The 27,543-nt window shown below is 39.9% G+C and overlaps 1 protein-coding gene across 1 annotated transcript in view; it reads left to right on the plus strand.

Annotated features, from left to right (window-relative positions):
• fbxw4 (F-box and WD repeat domain containing 4) overlaps positions 1 to 27,543 on the plus strand; it is a 101,221-nt gene that overhangs the window by 25,974 nt on the left and 47,704 nt on the right. Inside the window, exon 6 of the mRNA XM_035172049.1 lies at positions 15,565 to 15,630. Coding sequence (XP_035027940.1) covers positions 15,565 to 15,630 — 66 coding nt within the window. The remainder of the gene's footprint in view (positions 1 to 15,564; positions 15,631 to 27,543) is intronic.

Below are 27,543 nucleotides of genomic sequence, written 5' to 3' on the forward strand. Positions count from 1 at the left end.
TGCTTTCTGATAATGTTGCCTAAAGGAACGTTGTACAAAGTGAAAAGTATATCCAAGGACAGAACCTTGTGGAACTCAATGACTAACTGTTCGAGGGGTTTGAGTAGATCCAGCAGGACAAGATTAGAGACAAGTCAATTATCTGAGGCCATTAAAAGGTCAGCAAAGGTCTGCACATGTTTCTGTGCTGTGATGAATTCTAAATCATAATTGAAAGTTTTCAAACAAACCATTATTGCATAACTGGTAAGTAACAGTTTTGACTTGAAGGGAAGGTTTGCTATGGGTCTATAATTAGCTAAAATATCTTCAAAGAAACATTGGGCCTGTTCAAATTTTTCTTAAATTTGTTCTCTAAAAAACTGCATAATTGTTTGCACGTGTTCTTATATTGATGAGTGTCAAATATTCGTAAGTTTAAAACACGTGCCAGTTATTGCTAATAAGCATAAGTATCACGCCCCACCAATACCCAGAAAAAGGTATGCTGTGCACACACACAGAAATCACACAAACTGAAAAGAACATTAAAGATGTCAGGAATGATTAAATACAAATGTAAAGATGGCGCAGCACTGGACTCAAACCCTTAAAAAAAAAAGTTATATTTTGTAGTGTAAGCAGTGGACATCAATCAACCAAATTTTATTTGTACAGCCCATATTCACAAATCACAATTTGTCTCATAGTGCTTTTAACAAGGTGTGACATCCTCTGCCCTTAACCCTCAACAATAGTAAGGAAAAACTAAAAAAAAAAAACTTTTAACAGGGTTAAAATAACACACACAAAAACAATACATGGGATGCAGTTACACATTCAGTTAAAGCTGTATTTGGTCACACAAGTAAAGTAAAAAAAAAAGTTCAAAACAAATATTGAGAAGGGAGGGGGAAGAGAAAAGGAAAGGAAGGTGGACAGAGTTGGAAGCACAGCACCGGAGCTGAACCCTCAGCTGAGCACCTGCAGATACCCAACCTGAGCCCGGCGAGATCCAGGACTGCACATGCCAGGTCGGGATCAGAAAAAATTTTTTAAATCATATTCTGGTTCAGGTCTGGCAACGGTGCACGCATCCACAGACCTGGATGCAGTGCATCTAGTGAGCCATCTCTAGTCTCAGAACAGAAATAAACTCGGTTTTCAGAATTAATAGGCGACACTTGGATGGAATATTTTGACTAAAAGCTGTAGCAGTAAAACCATGGAACATGTGAAACATTTAATATGTAAACACCAGTGTGTAAAACCAAAAGAGGGGCGACTATTTTGTGAATAAGTAGTCTCCTCTTCAATATTCAACCATGTTCATGTGTTTAACAAGTGTTATGTAGGTGCTAAGTTTCCACAACTCCTCTCCAAAATGTTGCACTTAAAAGAAATTATAATATGCACTGAAACTTGTCTGTCTTTTATAGATAAAAATTATAAAATATGATGGTAATTTTAATTTAATTATTTAACTGGACAATGTAAAAAACACAATAACTGATTATTTTACACAAGCATGGGTTAGTAGTCAATCAATCAATCAAATTTTATTTGTATAGCCCATATTCACAAATCACAATTTGTCTCATAGGGCTTATACTAGTCAAGAGTGTGTAAGAGTGATCTTCAGTGTGTTCATCTAAGTGTCCGTAAGCCCCGAAATTCCAATTTGACTCAAAACTGCGACATTTACACAATGTTTTCAGCCTAAATGTCCTCTGATATGCTGCTTTCGCGCTTGGATCACAGTTAGGTTAAAAACATGGACTCAAACACTTCACGCACCCCTCCATCAGCATAGCGGTGAGTAGATAATGATAACATTTTCATTTTTGATTGAACTATCCCTTTAATTATCAGGCTGTCCCAATTAGTCTGCAGTTGGTCCAAAATGCTGCAGCACGAGTGCTGACAGGAACAAAAAGGAGAAACCATATTACTCCTGTCTTAGCTTCGCAGTGCTCTGCACTGGCTCCCTGTAAAATTCAGAATAGAATTCTAACTCCTACTCCTCACATTCAAAGCCCTTCTCCTGTGGAATCAGCTCCCACTCTGAGTTCAGAAGGCAGACACCATCTCTACATTTAAGGTTGGACTTAAAATGTTCCTCTTTGTTAAAGTTTAGTTATGGATGGATCCGGTGAGTTCCTAACCATCCCTTACGCACGTCTGAGTACGGTTCGCTTTAAGTCCCTGTTACATACCAAAAAAGAAAAGAAAGAAATAACTGTTTTTATTAAGCAATAAGCCTTTCATAGGAGGTCTGACAAAAAATGTTATTAACAGGAAAATGCACTGAATATTTAATCAATAGATAGATACTTGATTGATCCAGAGGGTAATTTAGGCATCCAGTAGCACACAAAACAGTCAAACACAAGAGCATAAGAATAATAAAAGGTCAAAATTTGTCAGGAATAGCTACACTGCAGTGAGATGAAAGTCTAGCCACCAGAACTACTACAAAGCTGTTCTGTAAAGAAATATGTGCTAATGGAGATATTGACAATACAAATGTTTTAAGTATAAGGTGATTGAAAGACACAAGTAAACGAGTATTGAAGTCAAGTAACTGAAGCCACACAAAGTTGTGAATAGCAAAGCAATTGTGTCAGTTTTGTCACTTTCATGTGTTGTATAAAGTGCTTAATTTTTAAATCAAGAGGTCCCGTGTCAGGTCAGAGAGGCTGTTCTGTCTGTACACCAGGCTCAGGGTAAGAAAAAAAAACACAGGACACATGTTCCTTAAAACTCATTTACCCATGTTACAATTTAAGAAATGAAATCTAAATGAAATATATGCATGCCCTTGTGTTGAAATCTTGTGGTGATATGAGGTAGCATGGCTGTAGTAACACATACTGGAAGCAGGTGATACTCATTACATAGATGAATGGGGTAACAGCAGGGAGAGAACCTACCGCAGGTTAGTACAGCAAACACTGCTTTTAACACACATTCCATTCAAACAGCTTTCAAATATGAAGCTTACTGAATGTGTTTTACACTGACTCGCATATGCCTACCAAGAGACTGCATTTTAAAAGTGATTGCCTGTGGTATCAAAACTTGTATTGCCGAATTGGTGAATTATGATTTAGCTTTTTCCTGTTAGCGTCAGCCTGAAGCATGTGGTAATCAAACATGCTGCTTATGGCCACACGGCAGTGAGGTAAAGTAGTAATGTTGACGGTTGGACTTATTTGAATGTAAATGAATGTCTCATTGTGTTGTGTATGTGTCAGCAATGTGTTCAGCAACTAGCTGATAAATATGCAGTGTGGGGCTATGCACAGTACAAAAAGAGATATGGGTTGTTTAACAGCAGTAAAGTGCAGTTACATTTAAATAAATAAATATTTTTTGTCTAATGACATTTTGTTTACATTTACCATGTTATGTGAAAAATCTATATTATAGTTTTTTACTTTTTTGTTAAAAAAATTATACAACAAATCAATGGTTGTTAAAAGAGTTTCTGGCCCCTTTGTGCTTATACAGGCCAGGTTTTAATGACACCCTTCACTGTGGATGGCGAGCTTAAGAACGTATGAGACCACGCAGAACCTCCAGCAACAAACTTCACAATATCCACCTTATCTTGCCAAGGCAATAGGATACACATTGCAGCAAAAAAAACCTCCATATTATCCTACAGATGTGACATAGTGATTTCAGCATAAAACCCATTCACATACACACTTTCCCAGCGCATGCCCCTGGTTTTTTATTTTGACCAGACACTGATTGATTTAAAAGACATTTGGACTCTACTCCCGTGCTGGGAAATATGAACTCTAATCATTCGTGTGTGTGTTTACTTAATGAGTCTAGAAGCGCTGACTTGTTTGTGAATTTATTTGTTGTTTAAAAGGATTATTGTGGACTTGTTTAAGAGAATGTTTACAAGTGCACTTAATAATATGCTAAAAGAAAGACTCAAAGAATTTGAGTTTATGTTTACCTTTGGAAATTTGTAATACATAATGACCAAATGCGAAGTAAACTATGATTTTTATATATACCTTCAGAAAATGTACCTTGAGCAACATACTCAGTCTCTTGAGTTTTCATTAAAAATGTCATCAGTATAATTACCTCCTTATTCGGCATTTAGAATTCCTCTGGTTGAACTAGTCCATATTGTGGGATTACAGTACAGTACATTAAATACAGTAAATATCTGCTACAGTACTGTTGGACTCAACTTCTAGCAGGGGCTTTCACACTTAGTATGCGTGTATTATTGCGCTCAAAGTCTATCTTTCTGACAGTGTTTTCAGACAAGAGAGAGTGTTTTAAATCTGTGTCCATGTGTTTGTTCAGATCAGTGATTTGTGCTTCGGTGTGTGTGTTTGTGCGGCTGGGTTCCCAATGAGGACTCAATTAGTTTGTGTGACCCTGTCACACACGCCCTTAGATAATACAGCCAGCTGACAAGGTTACCCAAATGGCAGCAGAGGTCCAGCATGCTGTTAATGACGAGAGGTGTAATGAGGGGGTTGCACATATTAGGAAATAGGAGGGGGAGACGTCGGCCCCACGCTAAGCGAGAGAGGCTTTAACCTTAGCAGCTATAATATCAGTTCAAGATCCAACCCCAGATTAGTCCTACTTGGCATTTCAGAGGAGTGTGGGAGTAAGGGGAGATGAGAGAGTAATCATTCTTTTATTATATGGTTGGTGTCCCCCGTCATCCCTCCCCCAGGACCACAACCCAGTGAGGGGTGAGAATTGTGAGTAATGGAGAGTAATATGTTCCAAATACTGGGTGTGACCATAACTCTATTGTATCCTGTGTCTGCCAATCAGAGGTCACCCACCACGCATACTGGTCCTGGCCCTGCCTGGCCCATTTGGGCCATGAATGAGTATACCCAACACCAATTACTGGGGGCCTACCAATGAGCTGAGCTTGTTAACAGGCCTGACAGATACCACTATGGCTCACTTCCTCACCCCCACCCCCAACACACACACTAGTGAGGCATAATGCATTCCCAAGCCCCTTACCCTCACCTTAACCATCCAAACTAAATGCCTAACCCTAACCCTTACCTTAACCTAAACCTAATTATAACCCTAAAACCAAGTCTTAACCCTCAAACAGCCTTTAGAAGAAGTGAGGACCAGCCAAAATATCCTCACTTTCCCAAAATGTTATTAACCTAATCGAATTTACAGTCCTCTATCAAGTTTTTATTCAGCACAATGGTCGGGTATTCTATAAGAATAACACCAGAAGAGATAATTTAGATGTACAAAGTATGACATAACCTTCGTTTCAGAGGGTCTGTCTGTCCGTCCATCCCATTCTGGTGAACACAATATCTCAAGAATGCCTTGAGGGAATTACTTCAAATTTGGCACAAATATTCACTTGGACTCAAGGATGAAATAAATAGAGTTTGGTGGTCAAAGGGCAAGGTCAAGGTGACCTCACAAATTACATTTTGTCTGTGAATGCGATATCTCTGGATGACCTTGCGGGAATTATTTCATATCTGGCACAAATGTTCACTTGAACTTGGATTTCATTTTGGTAGCCAAATGTCAAGGTCATGGTGGCCTCACTAAGTATGTTTTTATAACATGATATCTTAAAAACAGCTTTAGGGAATATCTTCAAATTTGGTACAAACATTCCCTTGGACTCAAATATGAACTGATTAGATTTTGGTGCCTGGAGGCCAAGGTCACAGTAAAGACTGCTTGAGGGAATTTCTTCAACTTTTGATCAGTTGTCACTTGGATTCAAAGATAAAGTGGATTCAAAGGTTCATATTAAAAGTGTACATGCGCACAAAAGCCAAAAATGTTGACGTCAAAAAGATTCAGATTTATAAAACCGTGCGCAAGCTTGAACCTGAACAATGTAAGCAGAGCTCCACAAAGAGAGGTATTAGGCGCATTTGCATATGTGGAGGTCCCCCCCTCCACATATGCAAATGCACCTAATACCTCTTTGGGCTACACACAAATTACATTACGGGTCATTTAGCTGCCGCTTTTATCCAAAGCGACTTACATTTAGTGCATTCAACATCTCTGAGGGGCCATTTTTGGGGTTCAGCATCCTGCCCAAGGACACTTCGCCATGGGCTGGGATTCGAGCTGCCATCAAAGTACTGATTCCAGCAAAAATTACAAACGACTCTGCAAGGAAATTGTACAAAGAGGAGCTGCTGAATAGCAGTCCAGAGACATAATTTGTTGACTGTCCGAAAAAGGGAAATAATCTCATTTTCCACACCGACAATCCCCCAGGCATGGCACAGTGCCATAATTATGAAAGATGGTTTTAGTGGAGGGTGGACACTAAAAATAAACCTGGATGATGAACAAACCACTGTACATCTCTGTAAGAAAGGTACAGTGATGATCCAGGGCAACCTAAGTCCCTTCGAAGAAGACTTCTTCAGAATCAGAGAGAGGGCAAAGGAGAAGAAAGCCCAATCTGGTGAGGACACCCACACCACAGGCCAACTCTACATCCCACCTTTACCAGACAACGACACAGAAATACCCCACTTAGAGTGTCACCAGGGAGCCGTACTCCTTTGTTGAATTTAGAGACAGATTTACACAGTTGGAGATAAGGCAAGTAGAGATGGAGCACACTCCACTCTGGACAGACATTCCAAAACAAAAACAACCCCTCACCCAGACTCAGCAACACAGAGGGGACTACAGACCTGGTGGCTCTCTGGACTGCAGTGAAAACACCTGCAAACAATGTTTAAATAAAACAAATTATTATTACAAATTATTATTGGGTTGTTTTTATCATAGTTTTCATTGATGAAATGAACATATTTCTAAGTATAAGGGCACTTTCAGTGAAATCCATACCCTCCACCAAGGCCCAACAGTCCCCTTATGGCACCACATTTAAGTTCATTAGATGCCAATTTTATTTGAATCTGCACAAAATTGCACATAGGTCCGTCCCCTAAACATGCCTGATCTTTTTTATCCATAAGATCCATGAATTATTCTTGGATAAATCAACTAAAAAACACCATATCTTGCAAAGTTAAATAAAGTTTAAAATTTTGCGAATCTGCCCCCTGAAAATGATGGAAATTGATGGAGTAGTTCTGCTAACCAACAAATGCAAATGCAAATTTAACCTCCTTCGTTAGGTGTTTAACATATATCACATAATTGGTAGCCTCTATCACAGAGGTCACTAACCGCGGTCCGGGTCCGGACCCAGAAGCCGTCCCGTACGGACCCGGACCTACAGCCAAAACAGAAGGTTATGATTTAAAACCTGACGGGGCGCTTCTATTTGTAACTGGCGCAGCTTTTGTAGTCTTTACGGTAGTGGTTTAGCGGATGAGGAAACGCACAGACCAATTGCATGCGAGATACAGAGGAGTGAGACGGAGAAAGGGAGAGAAACAGAAGTGAGACGGAGAAAGTTGAGAAACAGGAGTGAGAGGGAGAAAGGGAGAGAAACAGGAGTGAGACGGAGAAAGGAGAGAAACAGAGGAGTGAGACGGAGAAAGGGAGAGAAACAGGAGTGAGACGGAGAAAGTTGAGAAACAGGAGTGAGAGGGAGAAAGGGAGAGAAACAGGAGTGAGATGAGAAAGGGAGAGAAACAGAGGAGTGAGACGGAGAAAGGGAGAGAAACAGGAGTGAGACGGAGAAAGGGAGAGAAACAGGAGTGAGACGGAGAAAGGGAGAGAAACAGGAGTGAGACGGAGAAAGTTGAGAAACAGGAGTGAGACGGAGAAAGGGAGAGAAACAGAGGAGTGAGACGGAGAAAGGGAGAGAAACAGAGGAGTGAGACGGAGAAAGGGAGAGAAACAGGAGTGAGACGGAGAAAGGGAGAGAAACAGGAGTGAGACGGAGAAAGGGAGAGAAACAGGAGTGAGACGGAGAAAGTTGAGAAACAGGAGTGAGACGGAGAAAGGGAGAGAAACAGAGGAGTGAGCCGGAGAAAGGGAGAGAAACAGAGGAGAGGTGACGGAGAAAGTTGAGAAACAGGAGTGAGACGGAGAAAGGGAGAGAAACAGGAGTGAGACGGAGAAAGTTGAGAAACAGGAGTGAGAGGGAGGGAGAGAAACAGAGGAGTGAGCCGGAGAAAGGGAGAGAAACAGAGGAGTGAGACGGAGAAAGTTGAGAAACAGAGGAGTGAGACGGAGAAAGGGAGAGAAACAGAGGAGTGAGACGGAGAAAGGGAGAGAAACAGGAGTGAGACGGAGAAAGGGAGAGAAACAGAGGAGTGAGACGGAGAAAGGGAGAGAAACAGGAGTGAGACGGAGAAAGGGAGAGAAACAGGAGTGAGACGGAGAAAGGGAGAGAAACAGAGGAGTGAGACGGAGAAAGGGAGAGAAACAGAGGAGTGAGACGGAGAAAGGGAGAGAAACAGGAGTGAGACGGAGAAAGGGAGAGAAACAGAGGAGTGAGACGGAGAAAGGGAGAGAAACAGAGGAGTGAGACGGAGAAAGGGAGAGAAACAGAGGAGTGAGACGGAGAAAGGGAGAGAAACAGACGAACAAAGTGGGGGAGTGGGATATAAGAGGGGAAGAAAGTGATTCTAAAACTGTTCAATTGTTAAGATGTGTTGAGATTTATTATCTGTAAAATTGGTTGAGACTTTTGAGTCAAGATGTGAAACAGAAAAAGGGAAATTCAAGCTTTTGCTCCCTTTATTTTATTTTTCTGAAGTTAAGCCCTTTATTTGAACATGCACAATTTTCACATTTTATTTATTTTCTCTTATTTTGAAATGCAGCCCTACTTTTATTTAGTTAATGAGAGAACATTATATATATCTGCAATCATACATATATGTTCAGTTCTTTGTTACGTGACAATAAATATTGTCAAAGTTTTTGAATCGTACTGAATTAATTTGATTTGACAGTCAGGTATTTAGTACATGCAGATGTTGATACAACTACTAGGCTACTGAAATATATATCACACTAAATAGTTAGACATTATGATCTTTCGGACCTTTGCTTCAAGAATTTTTCTCTATCTGGACCTCTTTAAATTTTAGTTGAATACCCCTGCTCTATCACATTCTATACTAGGGCAGCGGGCAGTTTTTCTATAGCCAAAGCCGTCTGACCTTTATCGTGTTGGAACATTAAAGAGGCAAATGGAAAATCATTTTAAAACATGTTTATCTGTTTTAGTAAATCCAAACCGTCAGGCTGATGTAGGGTCTTCTTGTTGAATCATCTTTATCACAACATGAAGAAATAGAGTCTGTTTCCCATTCCATACCTCATGCAAATACAGGAGTATACACATGGTATGTAATATGTTTCTTTTCAGGCTTGGATACAAGAAATACACTCAGTTTATTTGGTAGAATATAGTAAAACTTGTGCAGTCCAATCTAACATGATAAGTTCTTCAATAAACCCTTCAAGAAGGTTTCGCTGTAGCTTTCGTTAGAATTGGGTCACAGACTCTCTTTCGTCGTGTTCCAAAAGAAATTCTACTAGTGACTGTGGAATGCCACTGCCAACTAAAATATTTAATACAAAATATTTGTTCACTCAAAACCAAGGGTTTTTGCAATGCCAAAACACCCAAAACAAAGGTTGGTGGTTGAAATCTTCCCCTATGAATTTGGACAGCACTTCAAGAAACCGTTACATCAGCAGTAGTCGTCTCGAAAACCCGACACATCATCAGTAGTCAGTGATGTAAACAGATGCGACAAAAAGTTTTGCCAGGGATGTCATTGTAATAACAATGTTGAAAAAAATAGATAGCATGCAAACGCTCAATTTCTTTTTAAGGTTATTGTGAAAAATTTTGCATAAACGTTTACGTTCCTTTTTTTAAATCATCATCGTATCAGGCCATCATGTGAAAAACCAGAAGCGAGAGAAAATGTGTGTGTGTGTGCTCCCAGACAGCGAACACACACACACAGGCCCCGGGGCTAGGCCCCCCGCCCCCACTCACTTGCTCAGAGCGACACACACAGTGAGACCAGATCTAGTTCACGTGAAGCAGGTGGTCAGTAACTTTGTTGAAGAACAGTGAAACAGAGTTTCTCTGGTCACAGCTGATCAGCTGATCATTTTCCTCTGCATGAACTGAACTTTGAACTAGTTAATTATTTTTTTTTTAACTTCTGTTTATTGGAATTTTACATGGATAATTCACAGAGTCAACATTTGAAATACATCCTACATAACTCCCTTCCCATGTGCCCTCCCCCCACCCCAACCCAGCATCCCTTTGACAGACACGCCACCAAATATTTAAATAAACGTCTGTATACAATATTGAGTAAATAACACACAAAACAAAAACAATGAATGAATAAACATGTAATGTACACTCCTTATAAAACTAAGTACATCAGCACTGTGCTATACTAAAGGAATTATGAATCCTCCCAGTCTGTTATTTGGGTTAAATTGTCATAGTATGCAAGAAAAGGCCTCCATACCCTTTCAAATGTATCTGTAACTCCCCTCAGTGTATATTTAATCTTTTCAAGCTTCAAATAGAACATGATCTCTTTAAGCCTATGTTTTTTGGGTTGTAGCATAATCTTTGTAACATGAATTGTGTCTTTTTATTGATGATTTTGTCAAATTGGAATTTAGCTTCTCTAATTTCTTTCGGTGTTTTATTCTGTTGTGGTGGCTGCATAGGAATTATGTAATTGTTTTTTTCTTCCAATTTGGTTTCTACTTCTTGATCTTTTTTTTTCTTTATGTGTTGATTACGAGATGGTTTTCTCTCTCAGTACTGCTTTGGCTGTTTCCCAGATTAGTGTTGGGGAGGGGATTGCTGAGTCATTGGTTTCCATAAAAAGTGTCCATTCTCTCTTGAAATATTAGTCAAATGTGTGTTGAATCGCCATCTTTGGTTGGTTTTAGTGTCTGTTTTGTGGTGCAATATGAAGCTGAATGGGGCATGATCTGATATGATTGGATGGATGGTGGGGTCAGAGATATCTGTCATCATAGAGTTGCTTGTCAGGAGATGGTCTATTCGTGATGATTGATGATTGATTCATTCATTCCAAAGTTTGTTCCTTTAATCTCCTTTCCTCTGCTTTTAACAGGTTGTTTTTGTTTGAAATGTTCAAATTTGGCGACAATCGGTCTTGGTTTGCTGTTGTTTTTGGCTCTAGTGCGGTTGACACAGTGAAAGGTTATGTTATTGATGGTGTCGTGTGTCAGTTTCACTGCTGAGTGCATAAAATATTTTATTGCTTGTTCTGGGTTATCTTGAGGTTGTTCTGATATTCTGGAGAAGATGAGATTGTCATGCATGCTGCAGCTCTGACGGTCCAGTATGGTTACTTTCATTATTTGGTTTTGGTTTGATATTGTTTCCATTTTGACGGAGAGTGTGTTGATGGTGAGTTTGAGCTTCTTGTTTTCCAGGGTTTCAATTTGTCACTGTGTTTATTCGAGACTGGCTTTAAGTTATTTTATGTCTGTGTGTAGTATTTCCACGATTGACAGTTTATTGTTTGTGGATTTGAGTACACTCACCTCAATAGTTGTGCTCCCGTCATCATCAGTTTCAGGGAACCAATCTCGGCATGGTCGTTTCTGTGGTGGACTCATGATGCATATTCTACAGAAATACTTTTCCACAAACTGTTCTAAATTATCCAGTGTTTGCGTTGTAATCCAGGGAAGATTACCGGTTGTGTTTTATTTGGTTTTGTAATTTGTTTTTGTTGCACTACCCTAGCAACAGGGTGTCGCCATGATGAATCTCCTATTGTCTCGCAAGATTATTTGTCACAGCGTTATCGTCTCGCCTCCTTTGGAGTTTTTATGACAACTGAAGGCTACCACAGGTAGCATGTTTGGAAGGGGAGGGTGAGGTGAGGGGTATTCAGTTGCAACATGCAAATTCACCACTAAATTCTACATACTGAACTTTGAATGTTTCCCGTTTCAAGAGGAAACACTACACATACTCAAATTTGGTCATAATTAGTATGTATAATGGACCTGTGACAAAGAAAATTCATTCACTTTGTTGTTTTGGAACTTTGTGGTGAGGTTTCGCAATTAATTTAACCATAATTTACAGTACTTAAATCTTAAAATGCACTCAGTAAAGTGCAAGTCAAGATATTGTTGCTTTTTAAACTCTCATGAAGTTCAGTTATATCCAAGGATAGTGGTACAGTTTCCACACAGAAGAAAGTGTGACAAGAGGACAGCAAAATTGATGTCTTGTTTAAGAAGCTAATTAAAGGTATAGACGCATGTCAGATTCTGACAGGGTTCTGAATCTATACTCTGCCACACCTGGAACTATTAGCTTGCCTCCCTTCCTTGGTTTAGAGACAGGGAGATAACTGTAGGGTGAATATTAATGTGATCTCTGGTTTGATTATACATACAGCCAGTCCCTGAAATTATCTTCAGAACTTTCTTTTACCTTTACACAGTAGGCCATTTGATTAATCCGCAGGTATACAGAAGCATGGTGTTTATTTTTCCCCTTTCTGTGCTTTGGTGTATTAGAGCAGAAATGATAACAGGTAATGGTTTGGTAACAAACTGTCCTTTGTAATTTCAGTTCCACAGAGCTTGTTTGAAATAAAATTTCCGCTGATTCAGTCGTGGTCTAAGACCACTCCTTGCAGCTTGCCAATACATGGGGCTTAATGGCTCATCTTAATAATTGAATATCAGTGTGGAAGTGCTGTGTGTACTTGGAGTTATAGTACATTAGGTGGCTTCAGACGTGTCATGTAAAACCCCAGAGCTTCCCAACACATATGGCTTTTAGTGCAGATAATGTGGAGAGAAGACGGAAATCAGTGTATTGTGTTATTATTTTTTAAATCTTTGAATATCAGGACACAATATTGGACATTATCAAAAAGTATTTTAGCCTTACGTTATGATATTTATTTGCTTTGAAGGGGAGATTTTCGCTTCTCCACCCACTTCATGATTACACAGACATAAATCTCTCTCTGTCTCAATCTGCAGTACTGCATCCAATGGGTTTTATCTATAACTACTTCTCTGTAAAAGGCAGGCCCTCCCCCCTGTCCATCAACCCTGTAGGAGGGCAGTAAGCCCTGAGACTCAGGCCTGGCCCAACAGTAGCCCCCCTACCACCAGCACCCTTGGTCACCACCCCACACTCTGCATAGTTTCTAACAGCTAAACAAACCCCATTAGCCTTCTCCCAGTGCTCCTCCCGTCTTCTTTCACCACGCCCACACCTCTCCACATGCGCGGCATTCATTGTGCATACCTAGGCTGCTAATTCTAATCTGCCACTCCAATCAAAGGATCACACGTGTTGTAGTTTTCTTCTCTTCTCTTCTACTGGGAAACAATGTGTGGTGGATGGAGGCAGGGAAAGGCTTCATTGAGTGCTGCTATGTGACAGAAATCTTTGTTTGATCAACAACTCTTCAATGATTGTCATGATAAACATTTTTTCAAGAAATTAAGAAGCTACAGTCCCAGAGTGCCTTTGATCTACTGTCTTTTTATTCATCTTTATAGAAAAGTTTATGAATCTCCATCCTTTTCCAGTGAGCATATTCAAGTCAATTCCAAACAACTTTATTTGTCCCCGGAGGACAATTGCAGTGTAGTGAAGAAATGTTTTGAATGTAGGTCAGTGTCCTTCTGTCACTGTAAGTTAACGTGAACAAACCAAACTAGTGTGACTCCTCTAATTTCAATAACATTTACCAGTTTCTAACAAAATCTAGTGGTCGATGGTGAGTTGAGAAGTCATTGTCTGAGGCCATGAGAAGATTGTTGCTAACAGAGGTACTGTTAGGATCTTGAAACATAATGGGCTTAGACCAACACAGAAATCTTTAGATCTTCATTCAATATTTCAGAGTAAAAGTAATATAAGAGATAGACATTGTGCTCCAAACTGTGTCAACACTGTGTCTATTCTGGCTCTCTCCTCTTATTCACCTCTCCAGTAACTGTCTTTTGTTATCTCATCTGTCACGCTTCTCATCTCCTCTGCTATTTCCAAAATAGATGCTTGGTATTAGGTTGGCCTACCCCATGAAACGGCTTGTGATACTGATATTTGACATCTGTCATCTGTGAATGTTTGCACCCATGTTTTAGCAAACCTCGCTCATTAGCAATTTACTCTTTGAGTAGTGACATTTTAACACATTCTGCACTGATTATGGCACCTTAGAAAAGTAGAAGGACAGCAGTCTGTTAACTACTTTGGAAGACACACATTTTAGTTTTTTCTCTTTAACCATTTCCAGTATGTTCACATCTATATAACTTGATGCACCTGACTCAGTTAGTGTGAGTAGATCTACTCCAGCAACATTAGCATAACTTAAATAGCAAATAGCATGTAACTCAGGACACTTTGTCCTAAATCATTGAAAATATACAGAGCAATTTCACCGGAACTTTTAACAAGATACACAAATGACTGCAGGAGCTGTAGCCAAGAAATACCATTCAATTTAACAGTGATCATTGACACCACCAACTCAGAGGGGCAGTTACAGGCTGAGATGAACCACAGAGTGGAGTAAAGCAGAACTGTCTGATCTCAACACCTCTAAAAAAAAAAACTAGTGAATGACTTCCACCTTTGACATCTCACTATCCGTACACTGTTGGTCAGTAAGTAGCCAATGGAGAAGTCATACAAATACCTAGAAACAATAATTGATCACAAACTCACCTTCTAACCCAACAGTGAAACGGTCTGCTCCAAATATCAGCAACACCTCTTCTTCATAAGAAAACTCAGCTAGGAGTTATCCAGCTTTCAGGACAATTTAACTTTAACCTGAAATTGTCATCCTGATTGCCATTGTTGGGTATTGATTGCTTTTGACACAATTTATATCAGCCAGTAAGGAAACTGCATACTTAATTAAAATGTTTGTAAATATTGACATGCTATATATTGTTAGAAGTGGTAGAAGCTAGACTCCACCCAGACTCCACAGATTCCAACAGTATCTTGCTCATCTTTTAATGACCAACACTCACTGAACCAGAAGCCAAGCAAAAGCAAGAAATTAGAGCAACATACTTGAGTTACATCTTACCTCTGTTTTGTCACAATACATTTAGTTTCAGTCCATCACTCTGAAAAAGCTCCTGATCCAATGTCTGTGTTCCTTTAAAACAACTCCAAGGTGTATACTGCCACCTGCTGTTGTTGTTCTTCTTCTCTCAGTTTACTGACGGTCCCTATTTAAACCTCTTTAACTTTGCTCCCCTTCACTTTATTAGGATACAATGTGGCACAAATAATGTGCAGATGTTGTGTAATGGATTACCAGCTACAACTGCATGTTTTCATGGAGGATATTCACTGTTAAAGTTGTGTTTATTAAATTAAATTAATTAAATCTTCGAATTGAAGGCTGTTCAGTCCAACGAGAAGTGAACAACGCTCAAGTTCATGTTAAGCAGTTGTAAACTGATCCGTTCAGTTCACCGTTCACAAAAAATATGAGACAGCTCAATACGGTGCTCTTTTACACCAGTCTAAGTAATTTATTTATCATTGGACAATTTTAATTCAACTTGTTAAAATGTTCCTCTCTCTCTCTCTTTCTCTCTCTCTCTCTGTTATAGCTCCTTTGTAACAGGAACTTCATGCTGCCAGAACTTGTCCCCTCTTCGTATATGGGATGTTGAACGGTAAGTCAGGAAGCTGTCCTGACATGCAACAGCATTGTTGTACATTGTAACAACTAAACAAAATATTGCTTGCTGTATGACAGATGATTTGTTATCCTTGCTGCTTCTGCACGTCTCCTGGTCAGTGATATGATATGTGATATTTATATACAGTACAAAGACAGCCATGATTCGGGTTATCTATAAATGATATTAAAGTGAGTTTTTTAACTTACATGTTATAAATGTAATATTATCTTTACTAATACAAGATCATCAGTAATTAAATACTAATCCATATGACAGGAGTACAAGTTGCTCATTACATGAGATGGCTGATGATGATTTGGAAGGGACATAAAAATGGTTAAAGATCCCATTTATAATTTTACGTTTAATCCGGGTCATTTCTATAACAAGCAGGTAGACTCCACAGTCAGCCACGGGTTTTCATGCCATCAGGCCTCATCCACTTACATCTTTATATCTATTATTTTCTTGAATTTATTCTTAAGGAGGTTCCTAAGAAATGACAGGTTTATGACATCTTTTTACACTCGTTCGCACCCGGGTTCATTGATTGATGAATCCCATTGTCTTCATAAATTGAAAGCTTGTGCCAGTTATTCCACATTAACAAATGTAAACACCCCACCAATGCCCATGGAAAGATGTTAGACTTCAGGGCTGTAAGCATACGCAGAAATCACAGCACTTTTCATTGATTCAAAAAGTTTTACCCCCACCCCAGATAACCGAACAGCACATCTAACAAAACCAATGAGAAATAATAATAGAATAAATAATAATAACAATAATAATAATAAAAATATATTCATATTAATTATTCGTAATAAAAACATGTCAATAAATCAAATGAGGACAAACAGGCAGTTCAACACAACACTGTCTTCAGTGCGTTACATATCATGTTGTGTGACCCATAACTGGAGCTATGGGAGGTGTCTTCCACTCAGAAAGGAGTTTCGCCCACAGAAGTACATTTTTCAAGTCAGTAGGTAAATAATCAAGGGAAGTTGACCAAACATTCATAAACAGCTCATCTTTACCCTTTAAGACAGCTTGTAACCGTTCATGGGGGAGGGTGTTGAAAATCTCCCTGCACCAAGGGTAATATTTGGCAAAGTGGGTTTGATCCAATTGTGCAAAATGAATTTTTGAGCAATTACAAGAAGTTTGTAGTGCAGGGAGATGTGAGGGAAGGCCTAATAGAAAAACATGAAGGTCATTAACATTTTTTTTTCTTAAATATCACTAATTACCAGAGCAATTAATGACCAGAGTCTGGATATTAATTTACACTTCTAAATGTAATGTATGGTTTGGATCCATTTTAGGGAGTCCCCGCAGCCCAAATCTCTGCAGTATGTCAAACAAGTAGCTCCACTCTACCCTATCAAAGGCCTTCTCAGTATCTAGTGAGATAGCCAGTGCCTTCTCTTTCTTCTGTGTAACAAACTGCACAATATTCAAAAGCCTTCTCACATTGCTGGTTAAGTAGCAACCATGAATGAGGCCTGCCTGGTCAGATTTGATAAGAATCAGAAATACCTTTTTCAGGCACCCAGCAAGAAGTCTTGAAAGTAGCTTGCTGTCAACTTGTATTGCCTGCCCAGGGACTACAGATGAAAATTAGCCTCTGTGGCTAACTCTGGCATATTTTCCGAAATGTTATTAATATCAATCAATCAATCAAATTTTATTTGTATAGCCCATATTCACAAATCACAATTTGTCTCATAGGGCTTGTTATGTATTCATTTATTGTGTCATAATTAAATGGAATGACAGGTTTCTAAAAAGACAGTATTTGTGATAGATATGCAGTATCTATCACAAATAAAAAAAAACTGAAATCAGGTTGATAGGTCTGTATGAGCCACACATGTCAGCAGGTCTACTTTTCTTCAAAATGTGATTTATTTGCAAGGTTTAAGGTAGGGGGAGAACAACCCTTGCTAAATGAATCCAAATACAGTGGAAACCAGATTTAGTAATCACGGATATATAGTGATCAACAGTTTATACGGATCAAAAAGCTTGGGACAGAATCATTCCCTTACTAATGCTGTTTAAATAATTCAGTTATAGTGATCAAGTAGTCCGCTTACAGTATTCATTTTGGATCTTGTCATACATGTTTGTATGTGCACTGCCAACCGAATCGAGCCAAACCGAGTGCACCCAGCCATCTCCTCCGGTTCTCCATACATAGTCTAAGTTTACAAATTCTGTATTTTTTAGCCAGTCTGAGTTTACACTTGTCTGATGACACTGTTTGTGTGTGTGTGTGTGAGGGCGTGTTGTGGTGTTTGTGTGTGCGTCAGCACGCTCGAGAGAAAGAGAGCGAGCAGAGTCAGGATGAGCTGAATTATGAATGAATGCGCAGCTATAAAGAAAGATTTTACTCATTTTTATTCATTTATTTGAGACAGAGCATGTTAATGAACATCATTTTAAAAACACTACATGTTAACATTCCCGAACCAAAAGCCCTGGATAAATGGTGACGTTCATGCCAAACTCAAAGCACGAACGGACACCTACAACTCAGGTGATCTGGAGGAGTACAGGAAATCCAGGTATGCGTTCCGCAGTGCTATTATCAGCACAAGTGGATTCTAACTACCAGGGAACATGTGGGCTGGACTAAAAACAATCACAGAGTACAAAAGGAAGACCAGCAGTGCTGAGGTGCTGTCTGCTCTGTCCCAGATGAACTGAACACCTTTCATGCTCGCTTTGAGAGGAACTCCCCGGCTGTGGAGGTACAAGATGCCTAGGAGGACCGCTGCCCACCTGTAATATCCAGGGCAGATGTGTGAAGATCACATAAACGGATTAACACACGCAAGGCACCTGGACCTGATGGCATCCCTGGCCGAGCTCTCAAGTTGTTAGCAGATCTGCTGGCAGATGTATTCACAGACATTTTCCACTTGTCACTGCTCCAGTCCATTGTCCCCACATGCTTCAAGGAGACCATCATTGTCCTTGTTCCAAAGAAACCCAAAACCCTCTGCCTGAACGACTATTGCCCAGTAGCACTCACCCGCTTCTGCAGGATGCGGAGGCTCAACATGGATTCCAGGATTCTCTGCAATTTCTACAGGTGCACCTTAGAGAGTATCCTGACTGGCTGCATCACTGCCTGGTACGGCAGCTGCACTGCCCTGAACTGTGAGGCTCTACAGAGGGTGGTGATGTCTGCTCAGCACATCACCAGGACGGAGCTACCATCCATGGATGACCTCTACACCCAGCGGTGTAGGAAGAAGGCCAACATGATCATTAAAGACCCATATCACCCCAGCAATAAACTGTTCTGCCTGCTGCCATTTGGCCGACCATACCTAGGCATCCGGAGCCAGCACCACCAGGCTCAGAGACAGTTTCATCCACTCGACCATAAGACTGTTAAACTTCTTCAATCTGTCATAAGACTGTCATTCCTCTAAACTTTGCACCTAATCAGTATTACTTACATTTATTCATTCATTCTACTAAGTAATATACTTTATTTTAGTTTATACATTATATTTTAGTTGTATATTTTATTATATTTTATTTTATATTTTTTCAAATATTTTTGAGCTAGAAGGGAGCCTGTGACCCAAGAATTTAATTGCCAGCAACTGCTGTATTTAGTTGTTGTGCAAATTATAAACAAAGTCTCAAGTCTTGAGTCTTGCCAGATTCTAGCAAGAATGCTAATTTACATCTGTTGTCCCTTGGCAGGTAACAAAGACAGACGCATCACTCACAACAACATATAGAAACAAATATAAACATCACACAAGAAAAGAGGACAAAACACAGCCTGCAATGTAGCCAATTAGAAGTGATGACAGTTCTGGTCAGCCATTGTTTAAGATGGATCTTAACAGTGGGATATACTCCCCTTTACTGACAGCACAGTTTGCCCAAATGTGGTGCACCTATATGGCACCTCACAGTCCCCTCTAGCGGTAGCACTGGTACCAATACCACTCCCAACCTTCTGTCTAATAAATTAATTTAAAGCAGATTTAAGGTTTACCCATGCAAAACCTTAAATATAAAACAAGCATATTTGAAATAACACAATTCTCAAAACTCAATAGATTATACTTTTCGAGAATGGTACAATGATGACAAGACGGTGTTTTTTTTATCAAGAACTTTTATGGCTTTCTTCTAAGAAAAGTAACGATCATTATGTGGTGATCCGTGATGATATTGTCGCATCATTTCAAATATATTGACGTTTAAACTGTAACAGGTCCAAGACATCAGCTGAGTCTGTGTCAGTGTGTGAGTGTTTGCGAGTCAGCGCGAGAGAGAGAGAGTGTGTGAGCTGCTGAGTCCGCTCTACCAGATGAGCTATATGCCACCCCATTCATTTGTTTTTAAATGATTTTTATTGTGAAATATTTACAGGAGCGCTCTCTCTCTCTCTCCATCTCTCTCTCTCGCTCTCTCAAACACACACACACATACTCAAACATTTATGGCCATTTTCAAGTCAAACCATATGTAAAAACATAGTGCTGGCAGTAGCAGCTCCGCTGCAGAACAACTGACAACACACAGCCGCTCCCGGTGTGACACATTGCTGGTGAATAGAGATATATTGATCTGATTAATGGATTATGGATTTATGGAACTCTTACTTAGACAATTTGATGTTTCAAATGAAGAGATTCATGAAGTCAGCACAAACAGATATATAGCAAAAGAGTGGTCTATTTTTGAATCTGGTTCTACAGTTGGCTCTATTGTTTCTGTACTGGACAGTGTATCTGTGATATTTTATATTTGATGGACCACATTTTATCGTTCTATTTTTTGGGGGGTTCTTATATAGCTCTGATTTAGTCACCAATATTCACACAAACTAATCAAAGTGTTTAAGACTGCGCATGCGTTGTGTGTACCATTGAGATGCTCTGTCTTGACTCCGTCTCGAATCGACATTTATCAAATCTACACTTATTTTTCGTACATGACCAGCTAATATCATAGCTTACAAACGCAATCCCTGTAGCAAGGCATCAGATCTCACCAACCAGATCCTAGGATCTTGAGTTTCAGACAGTTTGCACTGCTATCTCCAACCGACTTAGATATATTCTATTTACAAACGTAATTACTCTAGCATTTATACCGACTTAGAACCTGCATGTACGGGGCCTAAGTAAGTAATATTCTAGTTTACTAAACGCAATCACTGTAGTAAAGCGTAAGCTTGCGCCGCTACCTGCCCCGGCTTTTGCCGCTAGCACCACTTCCGGCTAGCTATACTCAACAATCCGCCAACTAGCAGGTATTTGCTTATTTCTTGTACTCGACCAGGTAAGATCTCGGAATATAAACACAATATTTGTAGCAAGACGTCAGATCTCACCGATTAGATCTCAGGATCTTGAGTTACAGCCTACGTTACCTGCTCCGGCCGCTCTCGTTAGCATATCCTCAACTCATCGTCACTTCCACCCAGTATCGCCTGCTGAACACGACAACCACATCCAGTCTACCTTATATTTCTATACTTGACTACTAAGCTAGCAAAACATTATGCCATCTGTGCCTTGTGACTGTGTCTCACTTCAGAAAGCCAATAAAAAGATTGCTGACCTTAAGGAGGACATCCGGCAGCTTTCGAATGAGCTGCGGAACAGAGACTCTGTCTTGAGCAGCTTCATTAATGAGCAGACCAAAATACTTGAGGCAAACATCCCTGACACAGTTCTTTGGGAGCCCTCCACATGTCCCCAGCTTTCATCCTGCTCTACTCCAAATCACCGGTCCCCTTGAGCTGAGGTCATAGTCTGCGGGCGCAAGAGGGGCTCTGGTGAGGCTGTCACACCACCCTCACTCAATCTTTCCAACCACTTCACCGGCCGGTCTGATGACTCTCATGTGGGAACCAATGTCACGGCTCATCAGCAGTCTGAGCTCACCAAGAAGGATTTTGAACAGCTTTTCAACTTCTTGAAAACTTGTCGCAAATCTGTCTTTATCTCCGTTCCTATCCCAACACTGGGCCGTGGAGTTGGGCGCTTTAGCAAAATCCTCAGCCTGCTCAGTTCACCACCTTGGCTTTGTTGACAACTTCGATTTGTTCTGGGGTCGCTCTTCTTTCTTCATAAACGATGGGCTTCATCCCAATGCGCTGGGCAGCCGAATGCTAGCGGCTAACATACAGCACGTTGTGCAATCTGCTGCACGAGACTGACTCTTTACCTTTCAGACATTCCCCTCTAGAAACTTCTTCCTCAAGTGCAGCACCGCAGAGTATTACCCCTGCTAGCTCCCCCAAACGGCCGCACCAGCCAGCAACTAATCAATATAAACAGCAAATTGCGCCCCTCTCCTACACACCGGGCGCTTATTATATCCATGTTGTTACTAACCATAGGCCAAACAAAAAACGTATAAATACAGCTCGCAGGTCCAATAACCTAATCTCTGTCCCCATATCCCCCTCTGCTGGCCAGAGTGTACCTGTGCGACTGGCCCTCCTCAATGTAAGGTCCCTTTCTAATAAGTCTTTTATACTGAATGATCTCATTTCTTCATCCAATTTAGACTTTTTATTCCTAACTGAGACCGGGTTGTCTCCTGGCGGTCACACCCAGCTGCTAGAGCTTTGCCCACCAAACTTTGAATATTAAAGCACTCCCAGGGATAATGGCGGTCTAGCTGTTGTTTTTTTTTAAATTGCTTCACTTGCTGCCCCATTACCACAGAGACATTTTCTAGTTTTGAGACTAGTGTGTTCAAAATTTGCAGCACTGCTCTGGTCCTTGGTCTAGTAATTTATCGCACTCCTAAACCAAATGTTAATTTTACACCCCAATTCTCTGAACTTTTATCTTTCATTTAAACTATGATAGAGCTATCATTGTTGTTGATTTTAATTTCCACATTGATGACTCAACCAATGGTTTTGCAACGGAATTCATAACCGCGGCCACACATTAGATCTAGTCTTTACCCTCAGTCTGAACATCAATTCCTTGACCTTAGAGGACGTATTTGTCTCTGACCATCTCTTCGTTAAGTTTGACTCCCTGTTCATGTTGCCCCAAAAAATATCAAATCCACTAAAAGCTCACACATTTTAAATGAACATAGTGCCTCAAAATTCTCATCAAATTTGTCCACAGGTCTTCTTGACCATAACCCTTACAAGTCATCCGATCCGAATATTTTACTCAATGGCTTTAATAATACCTCTCAAACCACATTAGATTGTGAGAATAATAACATTTTCGACAAATTCCAGTCAGGATTCCGCAAACGACACAGTACAGAAACCGCTCTCCCTAAAATTACTAATGATTTATTAATGTCTGCCGATGCTGGTGATTGCGCCGTATTACTGCTCCTTGACCTCAGTGCCGCATTTGACACCATTGATCATTGATCATCACCATTGAACATTCTAATCAGTCGGCATATCTGGCACTGCCCTTAGTTGGTTCAAGTCATATCTCTCAGATAGACAAATTTCAGTTTCCATCGGAAATAACACCTCATCCTTGGCTCTAGTGTTGTGTGGAGTGCCACAGGGATCCATTCTTGGTCACATCCTGTTTTCACTCTACATGCTCCCATTAGAAACGTCATCAGCCATTTTAATGGGATATACCATTCCTATGCCGATGACACGCAAATATATTGACAACGTCACCCGCATGTGTCCCGCATGTGTCCTAACAGAGTGCCTATCCGCCATTAAGGAATGGATTTCCCTTAAGTTCCTTCAGTTAAATTCCAATAAAACTGAAATAATAATCTTCAGTCCCGACCAGCTAGCAGGCTATCATTTCTCGGTCCCATGGCAGCCAATATTAAAACTATAGCTAAAAATCTAGGTGTTACATTCGATTCTCATCTGAACTTCAAATCATTAAATCATGCTACTTTCTCCTGCGAAACATTTCTAAAATCAAATCGGTTTTATCTCTCCCGGACTGTATATTGTGAACCAGCCAGGAGCAGTGCATCAAAGTATAAAACATGTGACTTCCTGTCGCCAGCAGGTGGCGCTGTGACGATGAGTCAATATTTACATATGGATCTGATCAGGGCGGTACTTTGATCGTGTGAAAGAGGTTTGAGGCTGATTGGACAATGTACAGAGGAGTTAGAACAAATCCCTTTTTTGGTGAATCATCAAACTTTGACGCCATGCCACGGTCAAACAGTTTCATGTACATTCAAACTTTTGATAAGTTTTATTTCAATGGAGTTAAGATGACACTCACTGAATTTAGTTTGAGGTAGATTGAACAATGTGCACTGAAGTTACATAAATTTTGTGTGTCACTGCGACTTGTTGAAATTTGACACACTACGCCACTAACATGGTGTTCGATGAAAACTCACAGTTTACATATGAGTATTTGACATGGTTGTGGTCAATGGACGAGGAGGAGTACACCAAAGTGTAAGACGTGCAAAAAACAGGACATTTTCCACCAGGGGGCGCTGTGATTTTAAGTCATTTTTGTGTAGTTGTCATCAGGCGGGGACTGTTGTCCAGATTGGACCATGTATGTCCGAGATCCAACAACCTTGTGTTTGGATGGCGACTCATCAAAATTTCACGCCACTAGGAGGAGTAAAATTTTGTAGCAGGTGTCAAAACGCCCAAAATCAAGCCGATTTCCTGTTGGGTGTGGCAAAAAGTGACAAGGCTTTTTTCTCATCTGGGCATGATACATGTGTGCCAATTTTCTTTACTCTCGGCGAAAGTAAAGGGGTAGGATGACCCTCATTGAAAATTTGTAGGGGGTGTTATCGAGCCATTTATGGACGCATGTTCAGACCTGATGCACCCGCGGAATTTGGAGAGTTTTCGAGTATGGTAAGGCCCTTAAAAAGGCACTTATTTTCTAAGATGAAGAAGAGGAATAATCAACAGAGATTCAATAGGGTTCTTGAACTGTTGTGCTCGGGCCCTAAAGATTCAGTTTAGTTGCACTTATATGGCACTTACATGTAGTACTTGTAGTCTGGCTTTTGAAGCAAATTGTACTTACTTGATTCTTGTTGTTCTGGGTTTGTACCCTCATGGTTGAATGCACTTATTGTAAGTTGCTTTGGATAAAAGCATCAGCTAAATTGAAATGTAATGTAATTATTAGACGGCGAGAGTTTTCAAATAATGAAATACAGCTCTGATGTTTTTCACTGCCCTTTCTGCCAATAGAAGGGTCTACATTACATGGTCGACAACCATGTAAAAGGCCATGTTTCAGTGAGGCAGAGAGGTATAATTTATTTCTGTGTTTATTGAATATCTCTAATGTTTCCCTACCTTTCATAATGAGAGCATAATGTGTTTAACTTAAGTGTATAACTTCTTCTGTTGTTCCTTGCTTTCAGAGTTCACTATTGTAAAGTGTGGCTTAAGCTGCAGAATAGCAACACACTTTCATTGTTCCTACTGCACAGGAACTATAATAAACAGAGCCCAGTTTTTACAGCACCTTAGATGACATGAGCACACATTCGCCCTTAAAGTGCACTCCGCTCCCCCTGAACAGCTCCCTTCTCCCCCTGACCAGCTCCCTCCTGCCCCTGAACTGCTCCCTTCTCCCCCTGACCAGCTCCCTCCTGCCCCTGAACATCTCCCTACTCCCCCTGACCAGCTCCCTCATGCCCCCGAACAACACCCTGTAATTGTAACTTGTCGACACTGAAAACTGAAGTTGAATACGAACAATTACAAAACACATGTGCGCCGAAGGCACACACACACACACATAGGAGAGATATTTTGCAAGTGTGTGCATTGTTGAAATAAATGGTGTGTTTGCAGTCGAAAAGACATTTTCTGGACCAGCACCACCCATCCATGTTATTGAAAGTACTTGTGGACCCACACAGAGAGTAATGTGTGAGGCTGATTGATTGATTGATACTTGTTTTGTACTACCTTGACTTCAAAAGAAAAAAATCTTAGAGGTAGAACTTATTATGGTAACTTGAAAGTCATGACTTGTTAGGACAGTGGTTAAGACTACTATAAGTTTACTAAACAACTGTTACATACGATACCATAGACGTTCAATTGAGCTAAGGTTAGCAAAAAATCAACTTAGCTTTGGTCTTGCCTTTCCTTGGGCTTTCCCTCACCATGGTCAATATCCAAATATTCCAAAGAAAGTGGAGAAAGCAGATGTCATCAGGGATCTCTTGATGGGGAGTCCAAACAAATCTGACCACATGTCATCTGAGCATCAGGTACTTGCACACAATACGTCCTAGTACATGTTAAACAGCCACATTAAAAGTGGTAAATTGTACCTATATGCAATTTAGAATTGTTGCATATTCACAAGAACATGCATGTTAGCACTGTAGTTCTGTAGGGGCAACTGTTCCTCAACCAGAAAGTCGACGGTTCGATCCAGTCTTCCTTATCTGCATGCGGAACTGTCCTTGGGCAAGATACTGAGCCCCAAATGGTCATCAAGAGTAGAAAAGCGCAATATAAATACAGACCTTTTTTTTTACCATTCTTAGTTTTTTCTTAAACTGTTGTCAATATCAAATGTCTCCAGATAATTCGTATATGTTACTTTTAAGTGAAGCTACTGTCAAGTGTATTGTTAGTTGCTTCTGCCTATGTTTTTTTTATATATAAGGCTTTGGCACTTTATAATTATAAAAGATATCAAGGCAACACCAAGATATTTGAAATTTGAGATTGGTGAGAGGTGTAAAAATGCATCTTCATGCACATTAACTCAAAGGTTTACAACTTGGAGAGCTACTAAAAAATCTATCTCTTTAGAGATGCAGATCATCAATTTAATTACTAAGATATAGCTAAATGTAATCTCTGAAATAAATTGCAGGTGACTAGTTTAAATTTTTGTGGCTGGTTAGAGTATTTCCCACCTATTCCCCTCTCTTATTTTCTGTGTCAAAAGAAAGAAAGTAACAATGGGTAAATGAACGGCCCTGACAAGATCTTCTACCAACTGGGAATTGGGATCTGGTAAAAAATACTCTCACAAAGCGATTATTGTACAAACTTGAATATTTGATCAAATGCCTGTGACAGATTTTACATTAATCTATGAAGTTTAATTAGATGCAGTAATCTGCTTATCTACTTTTCACAAAAACAATATGGCCTGGCTGAACTATGTTAGGTATAACTGGATCTAAACTGAGACCAAGTTTTCATGGGAGGTTGGAAGATTTGTATATACCAGGGTACATATACAATTTTCTTAATGTCATATTTATTTTTGATTTGTGTGCTCTGTGGGAGGAAACTTATGCCATATATAATCTATATTTGAGAAAGAATATCCTCTAGGGTAATATGTGTTTTCTCTTGTGAGGATTATTTGAACAACATAAGGACAGATTCCTTATACAATTTGGGAGGGCATGGTTTCTTGATCAAGTGGCTTTTGTCTTTGCAGTTTTATACATCCTGTATTACTGACTGCATGCAAAAAAATCCTCCTAAATTATAATTATAAGTATATAGTCATTTATTTTCATGGTCCTCTCCTAGAGGAGGAGGAGGATATTAACCTTAAGATTTAAACAAAATAAAATGATCTCTCAGCATTATCTGTTTGATGCCCTGTACATTCCATGAAAAGACAAGCAACTTTATTGAAGAGTATTGATTTCTGACTGTAAAACCAAAGTAAGCTCTAGTGATGATATTCTAAATGCTGTGTCTGCATAAACAGTCTTGGTCATCACATTATTTTCAGACACTTGATTGAAGTGAATGACACAATGCTGCAGGATAGTGAGTAGCATTTGGCATTTTTCACCACGGTTCAGTATTAATGTGCTTGAGTAAAGATAAGTGTTCCTTCTGACTTTAACCTGAAACAAACCTTAGCTCCAACCACTACCAGTTATTTCTCCCATACCAAACCTAAG

The sequence above is a fragment of the Hippoglossus stenolepis genome, chromosome 12 (genome assembly GCF_022539355.2).
Source record: "Hippoglossus stenolepis isolate QCI-W04-F060 chromosome 12, HSTE1.2, whole genome shotgun sequence".
Classification (NCBI taxonomy): domain Eukaryota; kingdom Metazoa; phylum Chordata; class Actinopteri; order Pleuronectiformes; family Pleuronectidae; genus Hippoglossus; species Hippoglossus stenolepis.